The sequence below is a fragment of the Prionailurus bengalensis genome, chromosome D3 (assembly GCF_016509475.1).
Source record: "Prionailurus bengalensis isolate Pbe53 chromosome D3, Fcat_Pben_1.1_paternal_pri, whole genome shotgun sequence".
In the NCBI taxonomy this organism is placed as follows: domain Eukaryota; kingdom Metazoa; phylum Chordata; class Mammalia; order Carnivora; family Felidae; genus Prionailurus; species Prionailurus bengalensis.
In genome coordinates, this window is record NC_057356.1 from 27,909,724 (window position 1) to 27,934,907 (window position 25,184).

The 25,184-nt window shown below is 53.0% G+C and overlaps 1 protein-coding gene across 7 annotated transcripts in view; it reads left to right on the forward strand.

The window, feature by feature from the left end:
* Positions 1–25,184, forward strand: part of TXNRD2 (thioredoxin reductase 2) — a 51,328-nt gene that overhangs the window by 20,011 nt on the left and 6,133 nt on the right. For all 7 annotated transcript variants that reach the window (XM_043559372.1, XM_043559379.1, XM_043559374.1 and 4 more), the window contains exons 9-12: positions 8,860–8,879; positions 9,670–9,761; positions 12,039–12,213; positions 22,173–22,309. In XM_043559372.1, coding sequence (XP_043415307.1) covers positions 8,860–8,879; positions 9,670–9,761; positions 12,039–12,213; positions 22,173–22,309 — 424 coding nt within the window. The remainder of the gene's footprint in view (positions 1–8,859; positions 8,880–9,669; positions 9,762–12,038; positions 12,214–22,172; positions 22,310–25,184) is intronic.

Consider the following 25,184-nt stretch of genomic DNA (forward strand, 5'->3'; position numbering starts at 1 on the left):
ATGCATCAGCCAACTGTCTAGGGCAGCGGTTTTCAAATAGGGTTCTTGGAGCCCCAGGGTATCAGTGGGTCCCGTTAAGGACATCACAGAGGAAGGATATTCAAGGAGGAGAAGGTAAGGCCAGGTCATTAGGGAAAGCCATTGACCTCTCCTTGGGCCTTGATTAAACATCCCCTTTCCTCTGGTTTACACCTTGAGCTTCCCTGAAATCCAGCAAAGGCTCCAAAGTTCTCAGAAACCATAGCCCAGTTGTGGAAATAAGACTTGAAGTGTGTGAGTGGTTTTACACTTCCTGAGCAGGTGATAATGCACTAAATGTACTTCCTGTATCCACAGAGCAGGCTGTTAGGGGGGCGTTTCAGGTCCAGACAACTCTTGTGAGCGGCATTGGGGGTAGTAGTTGGGGGGGTGGGGGACTTCATGCTTGCAGGGACTGGAAAGGCCACCAGAGGGCAGCAGAGGCTTGGTCGTCAGCAGGCGCTCGGTGGCCTTGGGACTTGGTTTTGAGAATATACATACATACATACATACGGGGTGGAAAAGTGAGGAAAAGTACGAGGGTGAATGGGCGTGTGTGTGCAAGTGTATGTGTGTAGGCATGGGTGTGCTTGCTTGTTACTGTTTCACTCTTCATGAGGCATCTCTGTTCGCAGCCGGGGCTTGATTCCCTTGAATGGATGTGATGTAGTTTATCTTTGCATGACTCATGAGCATCTCCCTAGTCTCTTTTTGTCATCATCATGAAATGCTGCAGTGAAAACCTTTGACGTGCATCTTATTACTGTCATAATGCGTCTTGCATGTTATATACACCTGTCAGGGGTGTTTCCTACAGGTAGAGAACCCAGGTGCAGGGGTAGGTGCCCTTCACACCTTCACCCATGCTGCTAGCAGGCCTTCCCTCCTGGTGGGCTTCACCAGGTTACAGGTGTGCTTCTGCCTGCTGTCCCCCTTCGCCCTGCCTGGGACTTCAGCTTTTTCATGAGCTGTAAAACAGAAGGGAACCTCTCCCCCTGCTCCTTTGGGGTGAGCACCACTTGTTTGTGCCCAAGACCTGTGTGGTCCCTCCCAGTGACTGTGGTCAAGCTCATGCAGGTTTGCATCCCTCTGTCCATCACCTTCTACCAGTTCCCCCAGCTGTGGTTTGTCTTTCTACTTGGGGGTATTTTTTCATACAGAAGTTTGTAGTTTTCATGTTGTCACGTTGATCATTTTTTTTCCTCTATGCCGAAATTTCTGAGTTATCTTTTCTTTTATCATCAGCCAATTGGTTAAACATGGCCTGATTTTATTTGGATTTGCTATTATTAGTCATCATTTCACATATTTATTAGCCATTTAAAACTGAGTGTGTTGGGGCGCCTGGGTGGCTCAGTTGGTTGAGTGTCCAACTTCGTCTCAGGTCATGTCACAGCTCGTGAGTTCGAGCCCCGCGTTGGGCCCTGTGCTACAGCTGGGAGCCTGGAGCCTGCTTCGGATTCTGTGTCTCCCTCTCTCTCTGCCCCTTACCCACTCGCATTCTGTCTCTGTCTCTCTCAAAAATAAACATTTAAAAAAAATTTTAAAAAACCTGAGTGTGTCTGTGAATGTGTGTGAGAGAGAGAGTGTGTGCGTGTGTGTGTGTGTTGTCAGCTTGGTCCTTGGCCCACTTTCTATCCGGTTTTCCTTTTTTCTTATCTGTTTCTTATCTTCCAGCTGGTTTGCGTATTAAGGCTGTGATCCCATGTCGTTTATACTGCAGATTTTCTCAGCTTGTCATGTCGCTTAACTTGTGTGATGTACAAATGGTTTTTTTTAACTTTTTTTTTTTTTACGTACCTTAGATCTCTTTTTACACTTAATGGCTTTTAGATTTATTGCATGTTCAGGAAGGCCTGCTCCACCCCCAAGATTGTTTTTGAAAAAGAGCCCCTGTATTTTCCTTTAGGCCTTCCACAGGTCAGATTTTCCTTTGCGACCTTGAGGTATTTGCAGTTCATCTGTGATATGGTATGGTGTGGTGTGGTGTGGAGTGGAGTGGAGGAGTGTGGTGTGGAATGGTATTGTGTGGAGTAGAGGGTGTGGTGTGGAGGGGTGTGGAGTGGAGGGGTGTGGTCTTAAATGGTGTGTGGCGTGGAGCGGTGTGGTGTGGAATGGAGTGGAGGGATATGGTGTGGTATGGTAGGTGGAATGGTATGGAGTGGTTGTGTGGTGTGGAGTGGAGGCGTGTGGAATGGTACGTGGAGGGGACTGGTGTGAGGTGTAGAGGGGTGTGGTGTGGAGTGGAATGGAGTGGAGAGATGTGGGTGGTATGGTATGTGGAGTGGAATGGAGTGGTGTGTGGTGTGGAGTGGTAGAGAACAGGCTTCTAGGGTTCCCGTGTCGCTGACCACTCACCCTTGAGCCGGGCTGAAAGCTCCATCCCCGAGTGGAATCCCGGTCCTGCTCTGGCTCCTGGCTCCCACTTTCCTGTATCACTGGCGCAAGTGCCTGGCGTTGGCTTCAGATCTTCTTAGTTTTCTTTCGCATTGATTCCTCTGGGTGGAATGTAGACCTGGTTTGCCAGCCTGTCCACAGTGGTCCGCTGGACCCGTGGTTCAGCCTTGAATGTGCAAGTGCCTGGGAGGCCAGCTCCCTGCACGGAACTTGTGTCCTGTCTGAAGCTGCCATGCGCTTCAGTTGTCTCGGCCCATGACCAAAGGCCAGCATTTTCTGAATCCCAGTCTTTTGTCAAATTAGTTCCTGCATATTCTGTTGTTTTCTTTTGTTTGCTCTTTTCACATTACATTTTAAAAGTGGTATCTTCAGTGCCCAGGAAGGGGTCGGTTTCTAGTGATTCTCTCCCTAGCCACTGGTCATGGAGGCTGGGTGTGTGGAGAGGCTGGCCTAGGCCATCACTCAGGGCTGGGGAGGGTGGGAGGCGCAGGCATGGTGGGTGCCGCCAGTGCTCAGCCTGGTGGCCCAAGCTGTGGGCCCCTCCTCTGTGACCGAGTGCCGGGGCAGTGGCCTGCTCCGCTGGGAAGACACCACCCCAGATATTTTGGTCAGGAAAGAAAGTGCTGTGTTTATTTTCTTCAGAAAAAAAACATTTAGAAGATTTTTTTTTTTTTAAAAAAGCTCTTTCGTTTAGAAGGAATCTAGGTATGTTATTGTTTAAGAAAAAAGTGTTTGCAATGTATCAGTCACCCGTTTCGTTCTGAGCATGATTTATGTGAGGAAATGGTTTTTTTTAAAAATTAAGCTGGAGATATATCCCTGTACGATGCTTCTGTGAAAATGCGGCTTTTTGTCCGGTGCTGTTAATGCAAGTTGTAACAGTGTGATATGGGAGTCAGTGTTTACATGCTACATTCCTCTGCTGCAGTCAAAATAAGCCCGGAGGGTCTACAGTAGCATTTCTGTATTTTATCAGCTTGGGCTGGGGCTGAGGGGGAGGCCTCTGCTCACACTTGGAGGGGCTGTTTCTGCCAGATTTATTTGCCTTATAAATATTCCCTGTGTTTATTTTAACTTGCTTTTAAAATGGAGCTGAAATTAATATGGACCTGAGGGCTGCCCCCCAGCCCTGTAGTGCCTCCCACAGCCGGGCCGGGCATTTCTGCTTGGTCCCATCGGGAGGCCCAGCCGGTGGTGGAGGGTGCCCAGAGAGCCTGGGCTCCGCCTGCAGCGGGTGCCATCCCCACCGGCCTCTGGGTGGGCACGTCCGGCTCCACGTCCCTTATGGGTTCTACAGCATGCACAGGGCCTTCTTCCCTTCGTCCCTCCCCATGACGGGGCACAGGCAGCATCTGAGACCTTTCAGGATGTATCAGAGTGGGGCACAGTGGCAAGTAGCCCTTCGTGAGGCCTGTGTCCTATGGTTGCTCCACGTCTTTGCCCCCTCAAGGCATGAACCCCAGTGGCCACAGAGGTGTTGTAGGCTCACAGACATTTGAGGAGTGCCCCTATCCTCCTTTGCTCGAATCCAGGTCTGGGGAACCTAAGGCTGGATAGATGGTAGAGAGGGGATGATGAAGCCCAAGCCCAGTTGGTGGAAAGAATTAAACACCCTTCACTACACAGCTGTATTACCCCAGAGGTAACAGATCATGTGTAGAAAATTCTAGCATATGCAGTGTGAGCTCCCAAGTCCATGAGCAGGACCCTGTGAGGCCAGGGGGGAGATGCAGCCCGGCTGCCCAGACCCTCAGAACCACACCCCCACCTGAGGCATCCACTCAGCCTAGGCTACCCGAATGCCAGCTTTGTGTCTGGCTTGTTTGGCTTTTCCATTGTTCTTGTTTCTTCATTTTTCTGGGTAAATCCAGGGCAGGTTGAGGAGGAGCAGGAAGTGAGGAAGATTCTGGGAGAAGAACAGGGTCCCCTAGGCAGGTAGCAGGAGCCCCTTCGGAAGGAATGCTCAGGGGGATGATGGTCACTTCAAGAAACTATCCACCACCAGTGGAGAAAATGGGGATGCAGGGTGTGCGCTGCCCTGCATGGGGAAGCTTGGAGATGGCATGCAACTCTCCCTGCCCCAGCTGTCCAGCCCAGCAACCCTCTGGCAGGTGGAGGGAGGGTGGAAGGGAGAAAGGGAGGCCGACTCACCACAATGCTTTCAAGGAGGCAGGCACTGGGGTATCTGGATCCTTGTGCACCCAGGCAGCTTGGCTCTGCCTTTGATCACACAGCCGGGTGACCTTGGTTCACTCACCTGGAGGGTCACCTCCTCTTTCAGGCCTTCTGGACCCAGGCATCCTGGCTGGGACTTGGGCCCAGCTGCCCAGCCTGCCCGGGCCAGGATCCTCAGGTCCTGTGCACGCTGTGACTATTCAGGCAGCCTAAAGGTGAGGAATTGAGGTCACTCTGCTCCAGACCCCCTTGGCTCCCTGGCCCAGCTGGTCAGCACTCACACCTGGGGTTCACGCCATGTCTGCAAGGCCAGTTCTGTGCATAGGTGGGCTCTGAGCAGGGAGCTTTGGGGTGACTTAAGTACTGTCACCTTTCTCTGAAATAAGAGGACTTGAATGAGACTGGAGTCACCTAGGGGCGGCTCTTCTCCCACGTTGGCCTGACACACAACTGAGTTGCTATTTCCAGGTCACAGCCTGGACCTGGCTGTTCCCACTCGCCAGCCCAGGACTGTCCGCTCTCCCACAGCTGCACAGCCTGGCCCTCTCTGTCCTCGGACCCTACTGCTCTGTGAGGCAGAGTGTTTTTGTAACTCAAGCTGATTTAACACTGCCTGTCAGAGTTGGTCCTAAGAGGTTTTTTTTTGTGTGTGTGTATGTGACCCTTATTTTAAGTCTGGAATCTGACTAGGTTTTGTGATCATTTTTCTCTCTCCCTAAGCGCAAAAGGGAAGAATATAAAATTTATCTTGTGAAGAACCACAGCCATTTGGTTAGGAAAACTCACTCCTGCGAATTTTCTCATTTCCTGCTTAATCTCCATGTTCATTTGGTGTGACAGCCTTGTGTCCAGCAAAAGGGAGACCAGCTATCTGCCTGACACTTGGCTACCAGCCTGTAAAGCCCCACTGACCATCTCCCTGGCATGTCTAAGACATGCCGGGCTTAGGGGCTGAGGAAGACAACTCCTCCAGGTGGCATCTGTTATGAGGCCAGAACACAGAGGCTCTGGCTAGGCGGAGGGGGGCCCAGTGTCAGGCCCTGAGGGGTGGGATGGGTCTGGCAGATCCCAGGCAAGCCCGGAGCCAGCCCCCACTGGGGAGGGGACCTTGGGGCCCCCCACCCTCCTTGCTGCCTCCCCGGGGCACCTGAGCTCACAGCTCGTTTGGCATTTCCTGCACTGGTGGGGCCGCCAAGGAGCCAGGTGCCTGCCGTGAGGGCCTCACTTTGTGTGGGTGTTCCCTTTGGGGAGCGGATCAGGGGCCTTCAAACTCGAGAGGCAGGTGGAGGGCTCTTTAAGCTGGGGCTTCATGGGTCTGAATTAAGGCTTTTGTTTCTGCTTCCTCCCCCATTCAGATTTTGAACAAGAAAGCCTGCCCTGTGATTAGGCTAATCCCACAGTAGTTATACCTTCACATGAAATGTTTGCACACCGAAGGGCACAGAGAGCAGAGCTGCCCAGAACACACGTAAAATTGAATCAGGGGCTCCCAGGATGCAGGGTAGTGATTTCCCATGTGGACTGATACCCTTGTGTCTGGGTCTCTTACTGTAGTGACAAGGTGAGTGTTTCCAGGCCTCAGAGGCTCACTCGGGCCTTCCCCCAGATCCAACAAGCTGGTCCTGACTTCTTCTGGCAGCACCCCTGTCCTCCTGTGGCTGGCCAGGGCCAGAAGTGGTCATCGTGCCTTGGCAGCTGACCTCATGGTTCCCAGGCCCCCTTCCTGGCCAAGAGTCCCTTAGCAGCCAGTGGAACTTGTCTGCAGTTTCAAAGCTACCAATAAAAACAAAACAGTGCCCCTGTCTTCTGGCAGCCCCCCCACCCCTCGTGATCTGGAGGCTCCGGTGTCTGTCTGTTTTTGCTCTGGCATTTTCCTACTTTAGCTCATTTGAAGAGAGTTCTTGGATCCTGCTTTCTGCAAAGAATAATGATTATTTGATAAATTGGGCACAGGGATGGAGTGAAAACCAATACTCACAAAGACAAGAAGAGACCCAAAATTACCTTCAAGAGAGCAGGATGCTTGCTTGTTTATGAGATTTCAACTATACACATGCAGTTAAGGACACCCACTTAGGAATGGCTGAGCTGGTGCCTGCTGTCTTCCAGATGTGTCCTTCATCGGCAATTCAAAGCTGGTGGCCTGAGGGATGGGCACCGTGACTTTGAGGTGGGAGTAGGAGACCCAGAGCATTGAGGTGGCTCCATGGGAAGAGCTGGCTGCTCAGCACCTACATGACCGCCCACCCTACCTCCCCATCCAGCTCTCCATCCATATAGTGCAGGAGGTTGGGGAGTTACCCGGAGGCTGCAGAAACAAAACAGTTTTTTGCCAGAATCAGGAGACTACACTGCCATGTCCTTGGCAATGTGATAAGAGGGCCTGGGGTTGTCCTGTACACTGCACCCGGCAGCCAGCTGTCTCCCGCTGGAGGGTCCACTTTACAGAGGCAAGAAGGCTCCAAGACAGGCAGGGACAGCCCTGCTGTCCAATGGAGGGCCTCTCCTAGTGCCTGCATGGCCTGCGTGGCTGGGAGGCGGTTGGCCTGCGTCATCGCCACCACCAGAAGCAGGGAGCAAAGGGCACTGCATGTTTGGCATTGATGCTTTTACCCAACTTCATTCTTGCATTTAAGGCAGGATATTCAAAGCAGTTAAATTCTGCTTGTATTTTAAGTAACTTGTAATTTCCTATCTTAAAGAAAGGCTTGTACCTTTCACTGCATATATCGAGCATGAAAGAAGTTAGGTTACATAATTTTGAAAATGTACCTATACAGAGACATACGTATTACACATATACGTGGCTATGTACACACGTGGACACACGTGCACTCCAACATGTCTATTTCTTAAACATTGGCAGGCTCGGATGGGGCTCTGAATGCATCTCCGTGCTTCTGGCCAGCCGCGGGGCCATGTCCCTCTCAACTTTTTCACATACGGAGCTCTGTTCACTCACTTCAAATATGAATCCAGCACAGTTCTATCCCCAGCTCCTGAGAGGAAGCCGTGTGCCGATTGTTCCCCGCAGGGCACCTTCAGCAATATTCCATGGGATACGCTGCTTTTTGAAATGGAATTATATCATTAGTACTTGCTGGGATTAGCGCTGACATTGGGCTTATCCATCCTTACATCACCTCCTCTTGTTCAAAGGCTGAAGGGGTGATCTGACAAGCCCACCCACATGTTACCACCCGGGCTGGGAATATTCGTTCTGTGTTAGGTTCTGTGCACATGTGTGGATGTGTGCTTGTGTGCATGTGTGTTCATGCATGCAGAGTGGAGCTGAATAACAGGAGAGGATTTATTCTACTAGGGCAAATATTTTATTTTATTTTTTAATAATTTTTTTAAGCTTATTATGAGAGAGAGACTGAGAGAGTGTGAGCTGGGAGTCGGGGTTGGGGGGGGGGGGGAAGAGAGAGAAAATCCCAAGCAGGCTCTGCAACATCAGTGCAGAGCCCAACATGGGGCTCGAAACTGTGAAACTGCATGGTCATGACCTGAGCCAAAATCAAGTATCAGATATTCAACCAACTAAGCCACCTAGATGCTCCTATTAGGGTGAATATTTTAAATGACTCTGCTCAGTCCCTGTGTCCCCCTCTGCCTTCAGGTGCCCTCATCCTTGCTCAGGGGAGCTGGCTCTCCTGGCCCTGGCCTGTGTGTGGTGGCACTGGGCAGGCATGTGTGGACCTTTCCAGCCTGGTCTTCCATGGTCCAAGAATGTTCTGACTATAACTGATGCTTTCCCAGAAGCTTCCCCACTGTCTGGTGTCCTCCCTGTCCTGCAAAGCATCTCCATTTCCATCCTGGCCACAGGAGGTCCAGAGGGACCCCATGGCAGAATTTACATTAGGACAGAAGGAAAACCATTCCACTTCTAATGAGATGTTTCTTACCATGTCCACAGACTCTGTGTTGATCCCACTCCCAGGACCTTGCACAGGATGTGCTGTTTTGTCACTGACCACTCACATCCTTCACCACCAGGCAATTTCCCGATTTAGTGACATAGTGTTTGTCCTTTATTTCACAGTCGGAGCCTCTGGGAAGTGGGTTTTGTACCTTGGGACAACCTGTTTGAACAGTTAGCCTCAGCTGACTCATCAGCAGTGACACATCAGTTGACCAGGCCCCTTGCACGAAAGCTGAGGGCCCCATCCCCACTGCGGGCGCCCCACTCAGACAGCTGCTCATGTGTCATGGTGGGCCATGTGCGGGACTCACCATTCTTTCTCTGTGTGTCCGTTCCTCTAACAGGTTGGTGGTCGGAGCCAGCTGTATCCTTTGCTGGTGTGCAGGTGACAACCGGCTATGCTCACACTCCCTACGGCCCCTCCCGCACTGCTCTCCCTTACGCCAAAGCCTACACTCTGCCGCCTGGATCCTGGCTCTTATAGGGCCACTCAGGGCAGATGACCTGTACTCAGGGGACAATTTGAGCCTGACCTTTGAGGCTAGGGCTTCCTGGAGACATTTCCTGAGCCACACACTGAGACGGCTGAGCCAGTCAGGGCAGCTGGACACAGCCGTGAGGCAGGTGGTGCTCCCTTGAGAAAAGCCCCAGCCAGGCCCGTTCCTTCAGAGGGAGCAGTAAAACCAGAGAGGGTCAAGAGAGGAGCCATGGGAGGATCTGAGGTCAGGAGAGGGGCTATCTGATGGAAGATGAAAGCTGGGGCTGCTAGCTGGGAATACGGGTCGAAAGCGGCTGTTTCGTGTCTTTCATGTAGGAAACTCTTCCTTGCTGTCACTACTCAGACCCCTTGGAGGGGGAGCCTGTCCCTAAAGGCTGAGATTAAACTCCAGGGAGCCTGCACAAATGCCCCATGGAGGCAGAAGCTGCCATGGCACTGGGTGCTGGAAGGTGCCCACAGTGCTGTCACTGCACCTCCAGAGGCCCCACCTCACCTTGGGTGTGCATTTGTGGGATGGGGGTATGGGAGGGGGTCTTTGTGGCTCCTTCAGGCTGACTGGGGATTGGTGGGGGAGTGGGTGGCTGGCCATGGCACTGGGGTCTCTCCACTTGGCTCCTGATGTCATGATCCATTAGCATTCCTCAGCCTCTGGCAGATGTGGCCCTAGAGTGTGCTGGCTTCCTCACTGGGCTCGGACTGGACACCACTGTCATGATGAGAAGCATCCCCCTCCGGGGCTTTGACCAGGTATGGCTCTGTGTGCCCCCACTCCCACCTTGTGCTCTCCCCAGGGGACTGCATATCCTCAGCCAGCTGCCCCAGCCCAGACATGTGCAGGTGTGGGCTAGAAATGAGGTCTCAGTCTTTAGAAACTGGCCCTTGAGTTGAAGAAGGAGATTGTCCCTGAAATATAAAACACCCACCCAAGTGTGGAAAGGAACATGGAACAGGCACATGGAACAGGCACATAGAACATGTTGCAGCCTCCCACTGGACCTAAGGGCACCCCAGGCCAGCCTCACAGACTGCGAGGTTGAGTCACCCCTTCCCATCTCTCCATTAATGAGAAGGCGAGTGTTGGCTGAAGCACTGTCCTCTGTCTCCCTTGCTGAGCCCTTCTGGTGTCTAAATGCGGTGCTGCCTCCCCAGGGTCAATACTAGGTGGGGAAGCAGTTGCTAGACTGGTGAGGTCCTGGGTGACCACCTCAGGAGATGAAAGCCCCTGGCAGCATTCCCAGTCACCCACCATAGACTAAAAAAATGTAACTCATGAATCAGGATGAGTGTTTGGTGGTTTTCCTGGCCAGTGGTCCACCCCGAACACTTGGAGCATCCACACAGTCTTTCAGGGACTACCAGTTTGATGTCCTGTCCACTGTGCAGGGCCAACACTGCACGCAGTCTTCCTGTCAGTCGGCCACTCCTGAGCTGCCAGGCAGGAGCTCAGAGGGCCACCCTGCGGGGTCTAAAGAGTGCAGGTTGTCCTGATCCAGATCTGGGGCATAGACACCCTTGCTAATGGCGAGACGCAGATACCAGCACTGACTACAGATGCATCCGTGTTAGAAGCACATGGTTTGGTGTGTGTGTGTGTGTTTAACTAAAAACTCTTCAAGGGAAAGTCATCCATTAAAACCCAAGTCTGGGGCTGTCACTGCCAAGATGTCATATGTCCTTCCCCCATGTCCCTGAGAAGAAGACAGACCCCCGTCCATCTGCACTCTGGGCTCTCAGGGCTGGCGAGTTCTCACAGAGGGAAGCAGTGAGCCTGCCGTGTCCAGTCTCCAGCCCCACCCCCCCCCCCAGCAGACACAGAGACCTGTCCCTCTGTCCTGTGCCAGCCACTCTATTTTACTTCACTCAGTGCCTCTGCACTGAGCACCTGCAACAGGGCTGCAGCATCCAGGGAAGGTCTCTGTGTCTCGGCCTATGGGTAGAGTGTGCCGGGCAGCAAACAGGAGCCACAGGAGGCCGCACTGCAGGATGCAGATGCTGACAAGGGGCATGTAGGGATGAGGACCACTCAAAGGACTGGCCTTAGCACTGAGCCTGGGCAGAAGCTGGAGAATGATGAGAAGGGATGCCCTGGGACACAGTGGTGAGGCCAGGTGACCCAGGCCCTGCTCTGCCTCAGAGAAGGATGTGAAGGCCTGGTAGCAGGCCTAGGGCCAGTGGTCTTGCCATGTGGCTCAATTTGACTCAGTAGTTCTCCCTCAGACTGTGACAGAGACTTCAGGCTTGTCAGGCATCCAGAGGGATCAACAGCCTACACTCCTTGTGACTGGTGTGACAATCCTGAACAGGCGGGCCTCTTCATCGTGTGTGTCTCTAAATGAACAGACACCAGAGGATTTAAACAGTGGCTTTTATTTTTCCTAAAAGAAAAAGCTGTGTCTGACTGGAGCTCTGGCCTGCACAAGCCCCCACAGTGGCACCAGGAACCAGGCCCCCATCTGCAGCCAGTCGGTGCAGAGCCTTCTGGGCTGGGAGGAGGGAGCCCTCTCTGCAGACACCCCAGCCAGCCCCATGGCCCCACCATACCTGCTACCTTGTACCTCTTAGTGGGGAGTAGAGGTTCCCACCTAGTGTCCCAGTTCCCCCAATGGTAGAGGAGGTGACAGCATTTGGCAGGGGCAGAGGGGTGGCGAGTCTAGAGCCAAGTGCGATCTGGTTTAGGCAGGCCAGAGCCCCCAGGAGAAGGGGGTGCTTCTCTGTCATTGCTTTTAGTAAAGACTTAGTATCTAGAAAGGAGTCTAAAGGTCAAGTGCATCCTAACCAAAGGGCCTCAGGCCCTTGGATTTGGAACCAGGGAGCGTCAGATGCGCTCCCGGCTCAGCCCTCAGTTCCTCAGTTCCTCTGTGTGAGGAGGGGCACTGCACCTTCTCCTTTGGAGGAACCTTTATTGGGCTCTTCTAGGGCCTTTTCAAGCAGGCAAGAGACCAAGTCCTTTCTTCCTACAGTCCTCAGTAGTGGACATTCTCACTGCTACCTGGTCCTCACAGCATGTTTTCTTGTGCTTTGCAGCAAATGTCTTCCTTGGTCACAGCGTACATGGCCTCTCAAGGCACCAGGTTCCTGAAGCACTGTACCCCGTCAAGAGTGCAGAAACTTCCAGATGGCCAGCTCCAGGTCACCTGGGAGGACCTCACCTCTGGCAAGGAGAACATGGGCACCTTCAGCACTGTCCTGTGGGCCATAGGTAAGGGTGCACTGAGCCACATGTGCACATACAGAAGTGAGCCGTACATGGAGACCAGCAGCGCCACCTCCCCTTCCTGCTGCCTCCAGGGCTCCCCTCGTTCTGCTGGCTCTCAGGTGGGCCAGTCATTGCAGCCCACCTCTTGGGCCATGATAATAGCCCGTGGGATTGCTTGCATTACCTCCCTGTGGGTTGCTTTGAGCTCCTCAGGAGTAGGGGTCTTACTGGTCTTTGTGGATGTCATACTTTGCAGATTTCCAAAGATGGCATCAGTGATAGGGCAGAGGCCTTGGGCCTTTCTCCGCCTTGCATGGGCTGGCTGCCACCTCACCCACAAGTGGTTATATTCTCATTCTCCTATTCTCTGAGAGGCATGGGTCCAGCTTTTTGTGGGGGTAAAGGCTGAGCAAGCATGGCTGGGCAAAATTAGACCATTGGTGACATGGCCAGACAGACTCCTTCCCAGGCTGAATCCTCCTGCATCCCAAAGCCACCCCTGAGGGGCAGGATGGAGAGTGGGGATGCAGCGGGGTTGATACGGGCCCAGGGCCTGGGCCTGGGCTAGTCTGAGGGAGGGACGTGCACTTTGAGGACAGGCACCCTGGCCGGGAGCCAGGCAGGAAGAACAGAGAGCTCAGCCATTGTGCCCACCATGAACCTGCTTGTGACTGGGGCACGGTGGTGCTGTGAGTGGGCTGTGGTCGCTGAGGGCTGACAGGTTCTCGTTAGTGAGGGCGTGTGGCACTGGGTGCAGTACACCTGCTTGGACATCGTGCCCACCTGATACCTGTCTTCTAGGGTTGGAATCTCGTTTTCCTAAGCCTTCTGTCAACTTGCATGTGAAAAAAAACAATTGAGGTCTTCCTTTCTCGAGGTCTTTAGTTCTCAGGGTCTCTCTGCACTGGGCCTGGTCAGCTCTCCCTCCGCTATGAGCTCAGAACCTGAGTAGCTATCTGTCTCGTCATCTGCTTCCATGTCAGTTAATTGAATGTTTACTGAGGACTCCGAGGGGCTGTCCCATCAGCGTTTGTCAAGACATGGTCGGCCTGGTTCCCACATCCCCTGCAGTGAGCCGCCGGGAGGAACAGGGCTGCACCACACAGCAATGTACATCTGAGAAGCCTCTCTGGTTTTCTGAGTTCTCAGAACACTTGGAATCAGACAATAAGATAAACTCTGGAGGAGTCAGAACCCTTCACTTGTGTGTGGTCAACACGAGCAGATTTAAGGAGCAAGAAAATGCCTTGTAGTAAATTTAGTGCCTCTTGTCCAAAATTTAGCAAATGGCCACAGGAAATATTCTTGTTCAAATCATAAAACTAAATTTACTTTTACTAAGTAAAACCCACTTAGGTTTATTTTGTTGAACACTGTGAAAGGTTATATAACTATTCAGATCCAGAAGTGTAAGTTGATATTTATCTTTTTTTTAAGTTTATTTACTTATTTTGAGAGAGAGAGAAAGAGAATCCCATGCAGGCTTTGTGCTGTCAGCATGGAGCCTGATGCAGGGCTCAATCTCCTAGAACTGTGAGATCATGACCTGAGCAGATACCAAGAGTTGGGCGCTTAACCAACTGAGCCAGCCAGGTGCCCCTAAATTGACATTTATCTTAAACTCCATTCTAAAAGGTGAGGTGGCAAGTTTTTCCCCTGATAATGCTTTGGGCCTCCCCCCCCCCCCCCCCACAAAATATGTCCCTTCTCTCACCTTTGGACAGAGGCAAAGGCCTGTGCCCATATGCCATCAGCAAAGCCCACACTGACGGCAGCAGCTCAGAGGGCAAGGGGCCATGCCCTCAGAAGGCTGCAAGTTCCTCCAAGCTTGGAGGGTCCCTGGTGGGCAACAAGCAGGGCCCCTGGCGCGCAAACCTACTCTCCCCCGCCAGGAGTCCATTTTATTTTTTGTATTTTCAAAAAGAGCATCCCCCAGACAGTCTGCCCAACGTGATTGATGCTGGGGGTGGAAGCTTTTCACAGTCCTTGGCCTTTGACCTTGCTTCCCGAAGCGGCGCTGTGGTGGCGGCGGTTTCTGGCACGCCTTCTGGGGCTGTACGGGCATGTGCTGACTTTGCTGCTCGTTCCCGGGCCAGGTTTTGTAAACAATCAGGAGCCACTTCCCAGTTTAACAACTGGGAATGTTTTCTGCTGGTTTACCCCATAAGCCTTTATCCAAGCATTATTTCTGCTTACAATAAAAGATGATCCAATCCAGGACGTTAAAATAAAACACGCTGGGGGCTGAAGGGCTGGTACCACAAATGGCTCCTGGACCATAGTTCTGCCTTAGCAGCAAGCGCTGTGTGCACACAAGCTGGGTAAAGGCAGGAGAGAAGGATGCCCCTCGTGCCCTGTGGACACACTGAGGGCTGGGACGAGCTTCCGTTGCGTTCAGCTGCCCTAGTGCCTGGTGCCTTGGTCGCGGCCGGTGAGGACAGCATCCATAGGGATGGAGAAGTGGGCCCTGCAGTCTACAAGCCAAAGAGGACTCCAAGCCTCTTCCTCAGCCCAGCCTTGATCTCCACGTGGTGGATTAAATACATTAGCAGTTAAAGCAGTTAATTGCTGTGCAGGGGGCCAGCTCATTGTTTGTCTCTGAATCACCCACCCACACCAGGTGTCTCAGATAATAGACTGGGAACTCGCAGCAAGGAGGATTTCCTGTCTGCAGATGTGCCGATTACGGTGCTGAGTGAAGACAGTCAGCCTGCGCTGTGCCGCAGGCTCGAATTCACCCTGTGCAGTTAACCAGTTGTGGCCTGAATCCTCAGCTGTCTGGGGGAGCAGGAGCAGGACAGGGCATCCGAGTGGACACCTGGGTGTGTAAACACCTCTGAGCTGGAGCTCATCCTTAGCTTAGCTTAGACTTTGCTTCAGAGGATGGGCAGAGGGCCTCTGGAGTGAGGCTTAGGAGAACCAGCAGTTAAAGCTGTTGCGTACCCCTCAGCATCTCAGAAGGCTTTCTATCCTTCCCTTGAGGGAAAGGTAGAGACTCTGGCGCATCCTTTCCTGAACCACAGGAGTCCTGCGCGTGATCAGAAAGCCCAGACAGCTGGTGTTCCCACTGTCCGGAGTGCCAGGAAGGGCTGTCCTGGCCCTGCCTCAGGAGCCCAGTTGATCTGTTAGGAATCAGCCATTTCTTCTTCTTCGGACTTTGTCTTAGCAGGAGAGCTGGTGTCGTCCACCTGTGTGTAAAGCCTAAGGATGACTTCTGAGCCTCTAAAATGGCATAAAGGGAGCCAGCAGGCACTGCGGGCCTGGCTTTCCCACTTCTAATCCAACCACCATACTGAGGACCCCACTTCATGTACAGTCCACCTGAACAGAATGTGTACATAGACCACAGCCAGGGAGGTGGTGGCGTCCGTGGAGACAACACTGGGGGCCTGTAGTGTCCAGGGAGTGGAATGCATTTGCCCAGGAGGGGCTGCAGCCTGGGGCTCCCCTCTCTACCCTGGGAACTGCTTGCTCTGGTTTACATGAGGTCATTTGCTTAGTTAGTCACATTCAACCTCAGCCGATGGCTCTCTCGTGCCACAGATATGCCCCATTCAAGTCCTCTGGGCTATCCACCCTACCCCCACCCCCACCCCTTAGGGCTGAGGGGCAGCACTGGGAGCTGGAGGCAAAACAGAAGCAAGCGCCCCCACCCCTCTCCCGCAGACTCTAGGAATTCATGGGTGGGAGTGCTCTGAGTCCAGCAAGATGGATGGGACAGTCCAGGCCCCAGTGCCTCCTGAAAGCTGTGAGTGGGGCCCAGGCTCTCCATGGCTGGCACTTGGATGTTGGAGAGGGGCTGGCAGGCTGAACACAGGTGCAACCTTGTTGAGAGAAGCCCAATCCAAGGCCAGCAGGCCTGTTCTTTGGGGGTGACCTGCATCCTGCTGTGGCTGTAGGAAACTGCATGTGGCCATGTTCTTCCCAGTGGTACTCCGTAGTGGCCTTTCTGTGATGGGCCTAACTACCTGTGATGAGCCCACCCTTCTTTGCTCTCAAGGCCTTAAGGGAAGCATTGCTCTGCTTGTGAGCCTCTGATACTCTAACACCTTTTTATTTTAGTGTAAACGTCAAGTTTAATTAGCAACATGAAGAGAGAACCCAATCTGCTTGTGTATGTGGTTTGTTTTCTTGGAGGAGAAGACAGTCATGGAGCTCTTCCTGGGCCTGAGGCCACAGGCTTCCCCACCACACCATGTGGCCCCAGACGGTGCACCATATGGTCAGTGACTGCCATTTATCTCTGCTCTGGCTCACAGACTGTCCCCCTGCCCTCTGTGTGGGATGCCCTGCACAGCCAGGGGCCAAGAGCTATGCCAGGCTTGCGAGCTGGCTCCTCTGTGCATCCAGGGTCACCCCAACTTCCACAGCCATCAGACCCAGGCTGGCCTACCTTCATGCTCATGGTCATCGAGCAGAGTCTTTTTACCAAGTCAAATTCAATATTTATGGTTAGAACTTGGTGGAAACCAATTTCTTTAAAAAAAGAAAAGAAAGCCCTGGTGAAAATATTTCTAAACATAAGTGAACATCGTTTATATGCATTAATGTGCACTATCTAAATCTAAGTGCTACTGGGAACAACCAGCAGGAAGGTTATATTGACATTTGTAATTGTTACAGCAATAGTTACCACCTGCCAGGGAACATGTTCCTTCCTGGGGGTTCCAGTGGACTAGGCTGCAGCTGAACCTGAGCTGGACGCTCCACCAAGTTCTAGGGCTGACTGGTTTAGGGGCCCATGTGAGCTTATTTTATATGCTGTCAGTGCTGCATGCAAGCTTGAAAAGGAAAAACCCACATGTGGGGGGGTGGTGACAGGTGTCATCAGGATGGCCAGGGGGGAGTGGCAGGTGCTCAGTGGTCATAGTGAGCCACTAGCCTCAAGTCATGATAAGGTCCTCAGGTCATACAAAGGCTCACTAATTTCATTCAGCAAACATTGAGCCCTGCCTGGGCCCCAGACCAGCAGGATCGATGCTCTGCCCTGCCCTTGGGGTGCTTTAGGTTGTGGCTAGGGTTCTGGGGCTCATGTAAAAAGGGCTATTCCAGAAAATAAAAGGAGCTCTTTGCCATCATTATCCTTTTCCCTAAAATCTCAAAGATGACAAGAGACATAATAAATTTTTAAAAGGTAGGTTGGTTTCAAGGGATCTGACTAGAGGTGCCAAAGGTGTGAGTTCCGCATTCTGTGTCTGGTCCAGGGTGCTGCGAGGGCCCAGCCTATGGGGGTGGCTGGCTGTGGGGGCCACATATGTGCCCCCCAGGAGGGTTGGTTCTCCATGAGCCCGTGTGAAGCCGCTGGTCCCCCATCCTCTTGGCACTGAGCTTCAGGCTGCTTCCTTTACACGCTGGCTGCGCCTGTCTGATCAGAGCCCCTCATTCGCGCTGTCATACTCCTGCTGCCACTTAAATCTTACCTCATTACACGGATTGCCCTTCACTCGTCGGAACGTGTGCTCCAGGCAGGCGTGAAATTGGAGGGAATGCCCGTTTTCCCGTAACGGGGTGAAAGACACGCATGAAACCGCATGTGTCCGGTTGTCTGCATCCCTGTGCCCAGCTGAGCAGGTAGTAATGACCAACAGGCGCCGTCTGGGGGGTTTTCGACCTTCAGCCTTCTCCGGCCTTCTCCAGCTGGCTGGGTGAGCATCGTGGCCTAGCTGCCTCCCCCGGGCCAGCAGCAGCAGCTGGTGGGACTCCAGTGCAATGAGGGGAGGGCTGGCCTGGTCCAGCTGCACTGAGAGCTCTAGGCTGAATGCAGCTTCTTCCACCACTTCAGCACCCTGGGGTGCCCTGGATGCTGGGCACAGGGAGGGAGGCACTCTTACCTTGGTGACACCAGGGCTCACGTGGTACCCTAGAGGGACTCAGGCCAGTGGGCAAAGCTGGGCCTGGTGAAGGAGGCAGCTTCAAGGGCCCATCCACATATTTATTCGCACATTGCCTCTGAGGAGGAAATGAGAACATGTTTGCATCTGGAATCTTAATGCCCTGATTGTGGTAAATATGATGCAGTGGCATTCGTGTATCACATGAGAAACTCTTACTTACAAGGCAATGAAGTTATGGAGATATGTATAAATGAATGGAAAAAAGGCAAGGAACTGGCAGTTCACAAAAGGAAATACAGCTAGTAAATACGTGGCCAAAAGTACTTAACTTTACTGGTAAATGTACTGGTAATCAAAGAAGCGAAAGTTAAAACAGCAGTGGGAGTGAAGGAGCAAGCCCAAGAAGGAGCCATCTGTCCAGGCACAGCTCCCTGCCCTGCTCCGAGGAGGCCCCACCTGGCTGGTCAGCCTTCCTCTAAGGACCTGTCCCAAGGAACTAAACCAACGTTTGGACAGACCGCCGTCTCCATCCCAGTGGTGTCCAGGGAGCAGAGATGTGGGAGTCAATCCAGGGGAGCCACTCAGCAGTGCTCGGCAAACCCAAGCCAGGTGCCAAAGAGCTGAGGCCCCAGGGAGCAAGGGATCCCATTGGTCATAGAACACATGGCCTCCTGGGGGGCGGGGGGAAAGCACCATGCATGACACACAGGGTGATACAGATGGGGGGATGCCGTGGGGGCTCCCTTCTCTCCCCAGATCGCCTGAGGAGTGCTACCTTTATTTTTGCATAAGAGGGAAATGGTCAGGGAGAAGACTTTGCACGGTGCCTGAGTCTGGCTTCTGGTCATTTAAGTCTGACCTGGACTGGGCATTGTTCATGGGGCCAGTGCTGCCCTGCTTGCATGGCTGGCCACTGGGTCCCTACCCCAGCACCTCTGACTTCCTTGAGGGCTCCAGGCCTGAGCTATGTGGGGTCCGCACACCATCTGACTGGGCCCCTACCCCCTTTGGGGAGACATGATGGCTCTGAGCACAAGGGAACAGAACTTCAGAAGGTCATGTGGGATGTCCCTCCCTCCTCCATGACCCTTGTCCACATTGTTTGCTCAGTGAGGCCCATGTCCTGGCTGTGGCCCCATGAGGCTGACAGGGCCTACCACATAGCTCAGGGGCATGGCCCACAGAATGGGGTGCCTGGGTGGAGCTGGGCCCCCTGCCAACCCCAAGTCTCACCCCACACAGGCCCAGTCAGCACAGCTTCCAAAACCCGATGTGCCAGCGGCTGCCCTTTTAGGGCCATTTCTGTTTGGTGCAACCACTCTCTTCCTTCAGTGTTCATTCCCAGAAGCATCAGTGGAGTGCCTCCCACAAGTTGGGCATATTCCTTCTGTCTACTCCACTCTTGTCACTCCTTTTAAATTTATCTTTATATTCTTGAGATCTTGGATGTGATTAGGCTGGCATCTGGGAGGTGTGTGGTTACCATGGTTACCATAAGGCACAGGAGGAAACATTCCTGACCTCCCATGACCGGCCAGGCAGGAGTGCAGCATGGCTAGCCTTAGAGCAGGGTGGTCTGCAGGCAGCCAGCTTTGCCCTCACATGCTCCAGCCTCAGCCTGGAGCCATCACCTAGAGGTCATGGGCCTGGTAAGCTGCTGTATGCCCTGTTCCCCACAACTGAAGGTCTGGGGAGGAGCCTGAGAGCTGAGCTATGAGTCCCCTACCTGCAGAGCCCCTCAGCCTATCCAGCAGACCCCCACCAGGCCTCCCCACTGGGCCCAACTCCTTCCTCACTGAGGCACAGCACATTCCAGTCCTAGATGCACAAGAGCTCCCAGATGCCAGCCGGATCCCCTACTCGGGAGTCAGGCCTGGGCCCCCACGCTGCCTTATGCAGGACAGGACACTGGCCAGCATGGCATGTTGCGCTCTACATGCTCACCGGTCTCCATTCACATGACTAGTGCCGGTATGGATGCCATCAGGGACCTCTAGGGCCTTGCGTCACGTCGCCTGTGTCTGGTATGCTGGGTAATGGGTGTCAGCCCGCCTAGCACCTGATTCCTGTGGCCAAGCAGAATGAAGAAGCTGGAGCCGGCTCCCCATGAACTTGAGAAGCATGGCTTAGTTGAGTTTGTGTGTTTTGACTTCCCACTCTGGGAGAGCAGCTGGAGACTTAAGGTTTCCCTTTCACAGAACTTGGTCTTCCAGATGTTCAGATTGGCACCACCCACTACCCGACCTCTCGTGTGTCTGAGCCACCACAAGCGGTGGGAATTGTACCTCTGAAACTGTTTATCATTGCCTTCGGGAGACACGCTGAGCCTCAGGGAGCTCCAGGGGGCCGCCGCTGTCCTCCTAGAGCCTGGCGGGAAGAGCTGCATTTGCTACCTCCTGGCTTAGCAAGGCCACCTTGTCTGAGTTAGGGGAGAAAGGGGGCTCTGCTGGCAGCTTGGCTGTGACAAGGCCCAGGGCTGTAAGCATATGAAGGCTGGCAGGGAGGCTGCTGTGCCGCCGTCCCCTGCCCCACTGGCCTTTGCACCCAAGACTTGCTCGTTAGGATTAGCCAAAATGACTGCACTTGAGGACAGGGATGATGTGTGGTTTGGGCTCCGCCTTGCTGCCCATCTCCGTGCTCAGCTCTAGAGGTCTCAAAGCTGGGGATGTACGCTGGGCAGTCATCACAGGCACACGAGAAGAGGAGCTGAGGCTTGTAGCATCCAAGGCCTGGCCTCTAGCCCCACTCACTCAGCACCTGTGCTGGCTGCCAGAGAGGGTTGGTGGGACCTGCCCCGAGACCCTGAGCAGGACATAAGTTTGTGCATTCTCGCCGCCTGCTCTGGGGGACATCCTGCTGCCAGACTCTGGGGACAGGAGGCCATAGCCTATTCATGCAAACACAGTCTGGTGGCAGGATGGAAAAGCATAAATCCACCACAAAGCACCATCCTGTCCCTAGTATGAACTTGTGGGAAGAGCACCCTGTGGGAGGGTGGGGAACCCTGGGGTCACAGAGAGTGGAAGGGAGGGTGCCCTACCCCAGGAAGGGCCATATGGGGACACAGGAGGCTTTCAGCTCACTTGGGGCCCACAGACACGCTCCACAAAGACTGAGACACATGTGGACCTCAGCCTCACTGGAAAATGCATGCATATGACAGGAGCCACGGCTTCTGGGAGAGACCTGGGTTGTGTATATTCCATGTCTTCCCCTCAGGGCACAATGCCTTCAGAGGCTGCGTGGCCCTGTCATGTTGTCTCTGCAACCATGGCTAGAGTGACCTTTGTTCATACTGTGCCATGCTATAAGGTGTATAAGGGAAGTAGGCTACCTCCCTGGAGCCTGGGCTCTGCAGTAGGGAAGGGTTGAGATCACCATACAGGGCTGGGGCATGCATCATTCTTGGGTTGTCGCTGCTTCTAGACTTTTTCTGTGGTCAGAGCCATAGGAACTTGGTATTTAAAAAAAGAAAATGGAATGAGTAAATTCCACATTTAAATTTGACGTTATGGGGTTTTAACCACTTTGAATGGCACATCAGATCTGTTTCCAGGTTTATTTATTGTTAGAATATAATCCTCTTAGGACATACAGTGGAAATATGTGTTGCCATAGTCTCTTGAGCAAATTATCTTTGTATGTGCTTGGTTATCAACTGCCTATCCAATTAGGCCCATTGGTTTCAAGTTGTTTACAAGTTACAGGGACTTTTCTTCCATTTTTTTTTTTTTGTTGTTTGAATATATAAACTGTGTATATGATTAAAAAACCAAAATTATATCACAGGCTATATTCAGAGAAGTCTTGTCTCCATCTCTGCTTTCTCTACCCTGTTTCCTTCCTTTCTGTTTCTTCTAGTCCTTCTTCATCTTCTCGTTGCTTCTTTGTGCAAATAAAGGTGAGGTATGTGCATATGTGCACTGTGTATGTGCATGTGTGTGTGTGTGTGTGTGTGTGTGTGTGTGTGTGCGTGTGAGGCTCACAGAGGCCAGGAGCCCCTCGACACTATTGTGCTTCATGTTTTACCGATTCCAAATGGGCATTCTGAGAAGTATTCTGAATAAACCAAGGAGTCTCAGTCAGAACTGCTGAAAGTCTCTCAGCCTTGCTCTTTATTTCCTTCAGGTCGAATTCCAGAAACCAGAAGTCTGAATTTGGAGAATGCTGGAATAAACACCAACCCCAACAGTCAGAAGATTCTGGTTGATGCTCAGGAAGCCACCTCTGTCCCCCACATTTATGCCATCGGAGACGTAGCAGAGGTACAGCCTGCACCTGTCACCTGGCCTCACCACCCCATGCCCCCACCCCACTGGGCCTCAGGGGCCTATGAGGCTCCCAGAAGCTCTGGACCAAACCCCAGGTGCCATTAGACTCAAGTTCTGGGAAGGATTGGGCATCAGCCTCTGCTTGCTCGAATGCTCCTCCTTTCTGTGGAGAGGGGATAGGAAAGCTTTCAAAACTGAAAGCAGATTCCTGTTGTGAACCTCTGAGGGAGAGGCATCTGTTCACACACAGGGCCTCAACTTCCCCAAAGATGGGCTGGTAATACAGAGCCTTGGGGCTGTCCTGGCCCCACAGTACCAGGCTTGACCTCCTCACCTCAGTTTGCCCTCTGAACTGTGGGTGGGTCAGTACCCTCCCCAGTTGGGCTGTCAGATGGGGGCAGGGCACATGGACGCAGCCCCAGCTCACCGCCTGCCTGCTGCTCCCCTTGTGAGTCTCTGGTGGAAGCCCCACCCCTAGCCTGGGAGACATCTTGTCAGCGCCCCTCCCTTCTTCATGGCCTGTGGCTGGTCTGTTGTGGGATCCCCATGTTCCCAAAGCCTCAGGAGTAGTCGACCTGTCCTGCATATGTGCAGCATGTTCTAAGGAAGGTGGCTCAGGCGGGGCCCTGGCCAAGCCTGAGAGTTAGATGCTCCAGGACCCCAGACCCCAGCAGGCCTCTTGGCAGCCAGACCTGCCAGCACCATTGATGTGTTAGTTTCCTGTGGCTGCCATTACAAATCACCACAAACTGGGTGGCTTAGATCAACAAAAATGTATTCTCTCACATTCTGGAGGCCAAAAGTCTGCAATCAAGGTATGGGCAGGGCTCTGCTCTCCCCAAAGCCTGTAGGGCAAGACGAGTCCTCATCCCTTCCATCTTCTGATGGCCCTGGGAAGTCCCAACTTGGAGCTACAGCACTCTGTTCTCCTTCTGCCCATCTTCATGTGTGTGTGTGTGTGTGTGTGTGTGTGTGTGTGTGTGTGTGGTATGTGGTGTGTGTGTGGGGTGTGTGTGTGTGTGTGTGTGTGTGTGTGTGTGTGTATCTGTTGTTTCTTTCTTCTTAGGACCCTCTCATTGATTTTGGGTCCACCCTAAGTGACAAATCCTAAATGATCTCAATTCTTAACTTATATTTGCAAAGAGCCTCATTTCCAAACAAGGTCCCATTCTGAGGTTCCAGGCAGACACGCATGTGGGGGATGCTATTAACCCATCATGATGTGTTCTGGCACAGCCACTTTTCTGAGTTCTGTGGCCACTGTAAGAACAGACAAAAGTCCTAGCCCTCATAGAAGTGACATTCTGGTTGGGGTCATAGATGACAAGTAAATAAGTGAACCATTTCAGGTAGATGTCAGAAGATGCTTAGTGCAGCAGTCCAGGGACACCTGAGGGAGGAACAGAGCCAGCTACAGGACCCAGGGGAGCTCAGTGAGGACGCTTGTGCCCATCTGAGACTGTAGGCACCACCCTGCCCATGCATACCCCAGAACCCACTTTGGGAAATGCTTGGGGGTGGGGGAACCAGTATCTACAAGTGGGCCCCTGGGTGGAACATCCCAGAGTTGAGGGGGTATAGGTGGCAGCTATCCCCAGTGCTGCAGGACCATCCCAACTTCAGCCTCTTCCATAACTCACAATGGGCAGGTCTTCTGGAGAGCTTGGCACAGAGACCAGGGCGGGAGGCCATGCAAGGCTGGGCCTTCCCTTTGTTCCTGAAGGACCAGCCTACCCATCTGACATAGTCTTTCATGAAGACACCTGACCCCATATAGACCCCTCCTTCTAAGACAACTTGGCCCCTGGCGTTCCCATGGTACCAGAAGGGTCATCCACTAGCTGTGGCCAGTGCTGACTTGTGAGCCAAGAGGCTGCCACTTGAAGCTGCCTGTGAACCCAGACTCATGAAATGGTTCGTGGGGAGCAGACTACCAGATGGAGGTGGGACCCCGGGGACAGCTTGCTGGAGCATGCGGTCAAGAGCTGCAGCCACTCCTCACAACCAGGTCATCTCTGACCATCTAGTCAGGCTGCTGGGGTGGACGGAAGTGAGTGGCTTCACATGCCCACATGACTGGGCAGCATTGTTGCTCGTGTGATCTCTGGTGGTTGGGACATGGCATTCTCTGGTGGCACCTTCTGTGTTCATCCTGTGTGCTGCACCCTAAGATAGCACTCATGGTCCTGGGAGAGTGCCTTGTGTATTAGACCGTGCTTTCTGTGCACCCAGGAGCCGAGTGAGATCCATGTGCAACAGGGCTCGTGCCGACATAGCAGAAACCATAGTATTTCAGATTGTGTTGCCAGAAATACATAGTGCACACAAAGGCAGTATCTACTGAAATATTAAATCTACTCAGTTGGAAAGGTCATTCTGGGCAGTCAAAAGAGTTAACACCCCAGTGGTCTGGCATCCAGCGGGGAAGAGTCCAGCAGGCGGGTGGGGCGGCCATTGTCTAGTGCGATATTGTGTGCTGTGCGCATGGACGTTTCCGCAGTTAGTCAGGCCCGGTGGAATGCACGGGCTGCTTTCACAAGTTTATCTCTGTGGATCTCTATTCATTTCTGGAATGTCAAACAACATCTGCATTTCCTGCTGCTACAGAGGTGATTGGCAGCCGGTCCCAGGCTGACGCGTGCAGGAACACTGGGGGCTGTGCCACCTCCTGCTCCCCAGGCAGGACACACCCTGGGACGGAGGGGCCTCCAGCAGCACAGCATTCTGACTTGGGATCTGTAATGGACTGTGACATGCAAGCCAAGCTGCTTGTCAGGAGCACACGAAATGCTTCCAGGGCCCATTTTAGCCTGAATCCCAGTTAACGTGAATGGTTGAACAGTAGCGGGATCTCCTTTGAGCTTTGTCA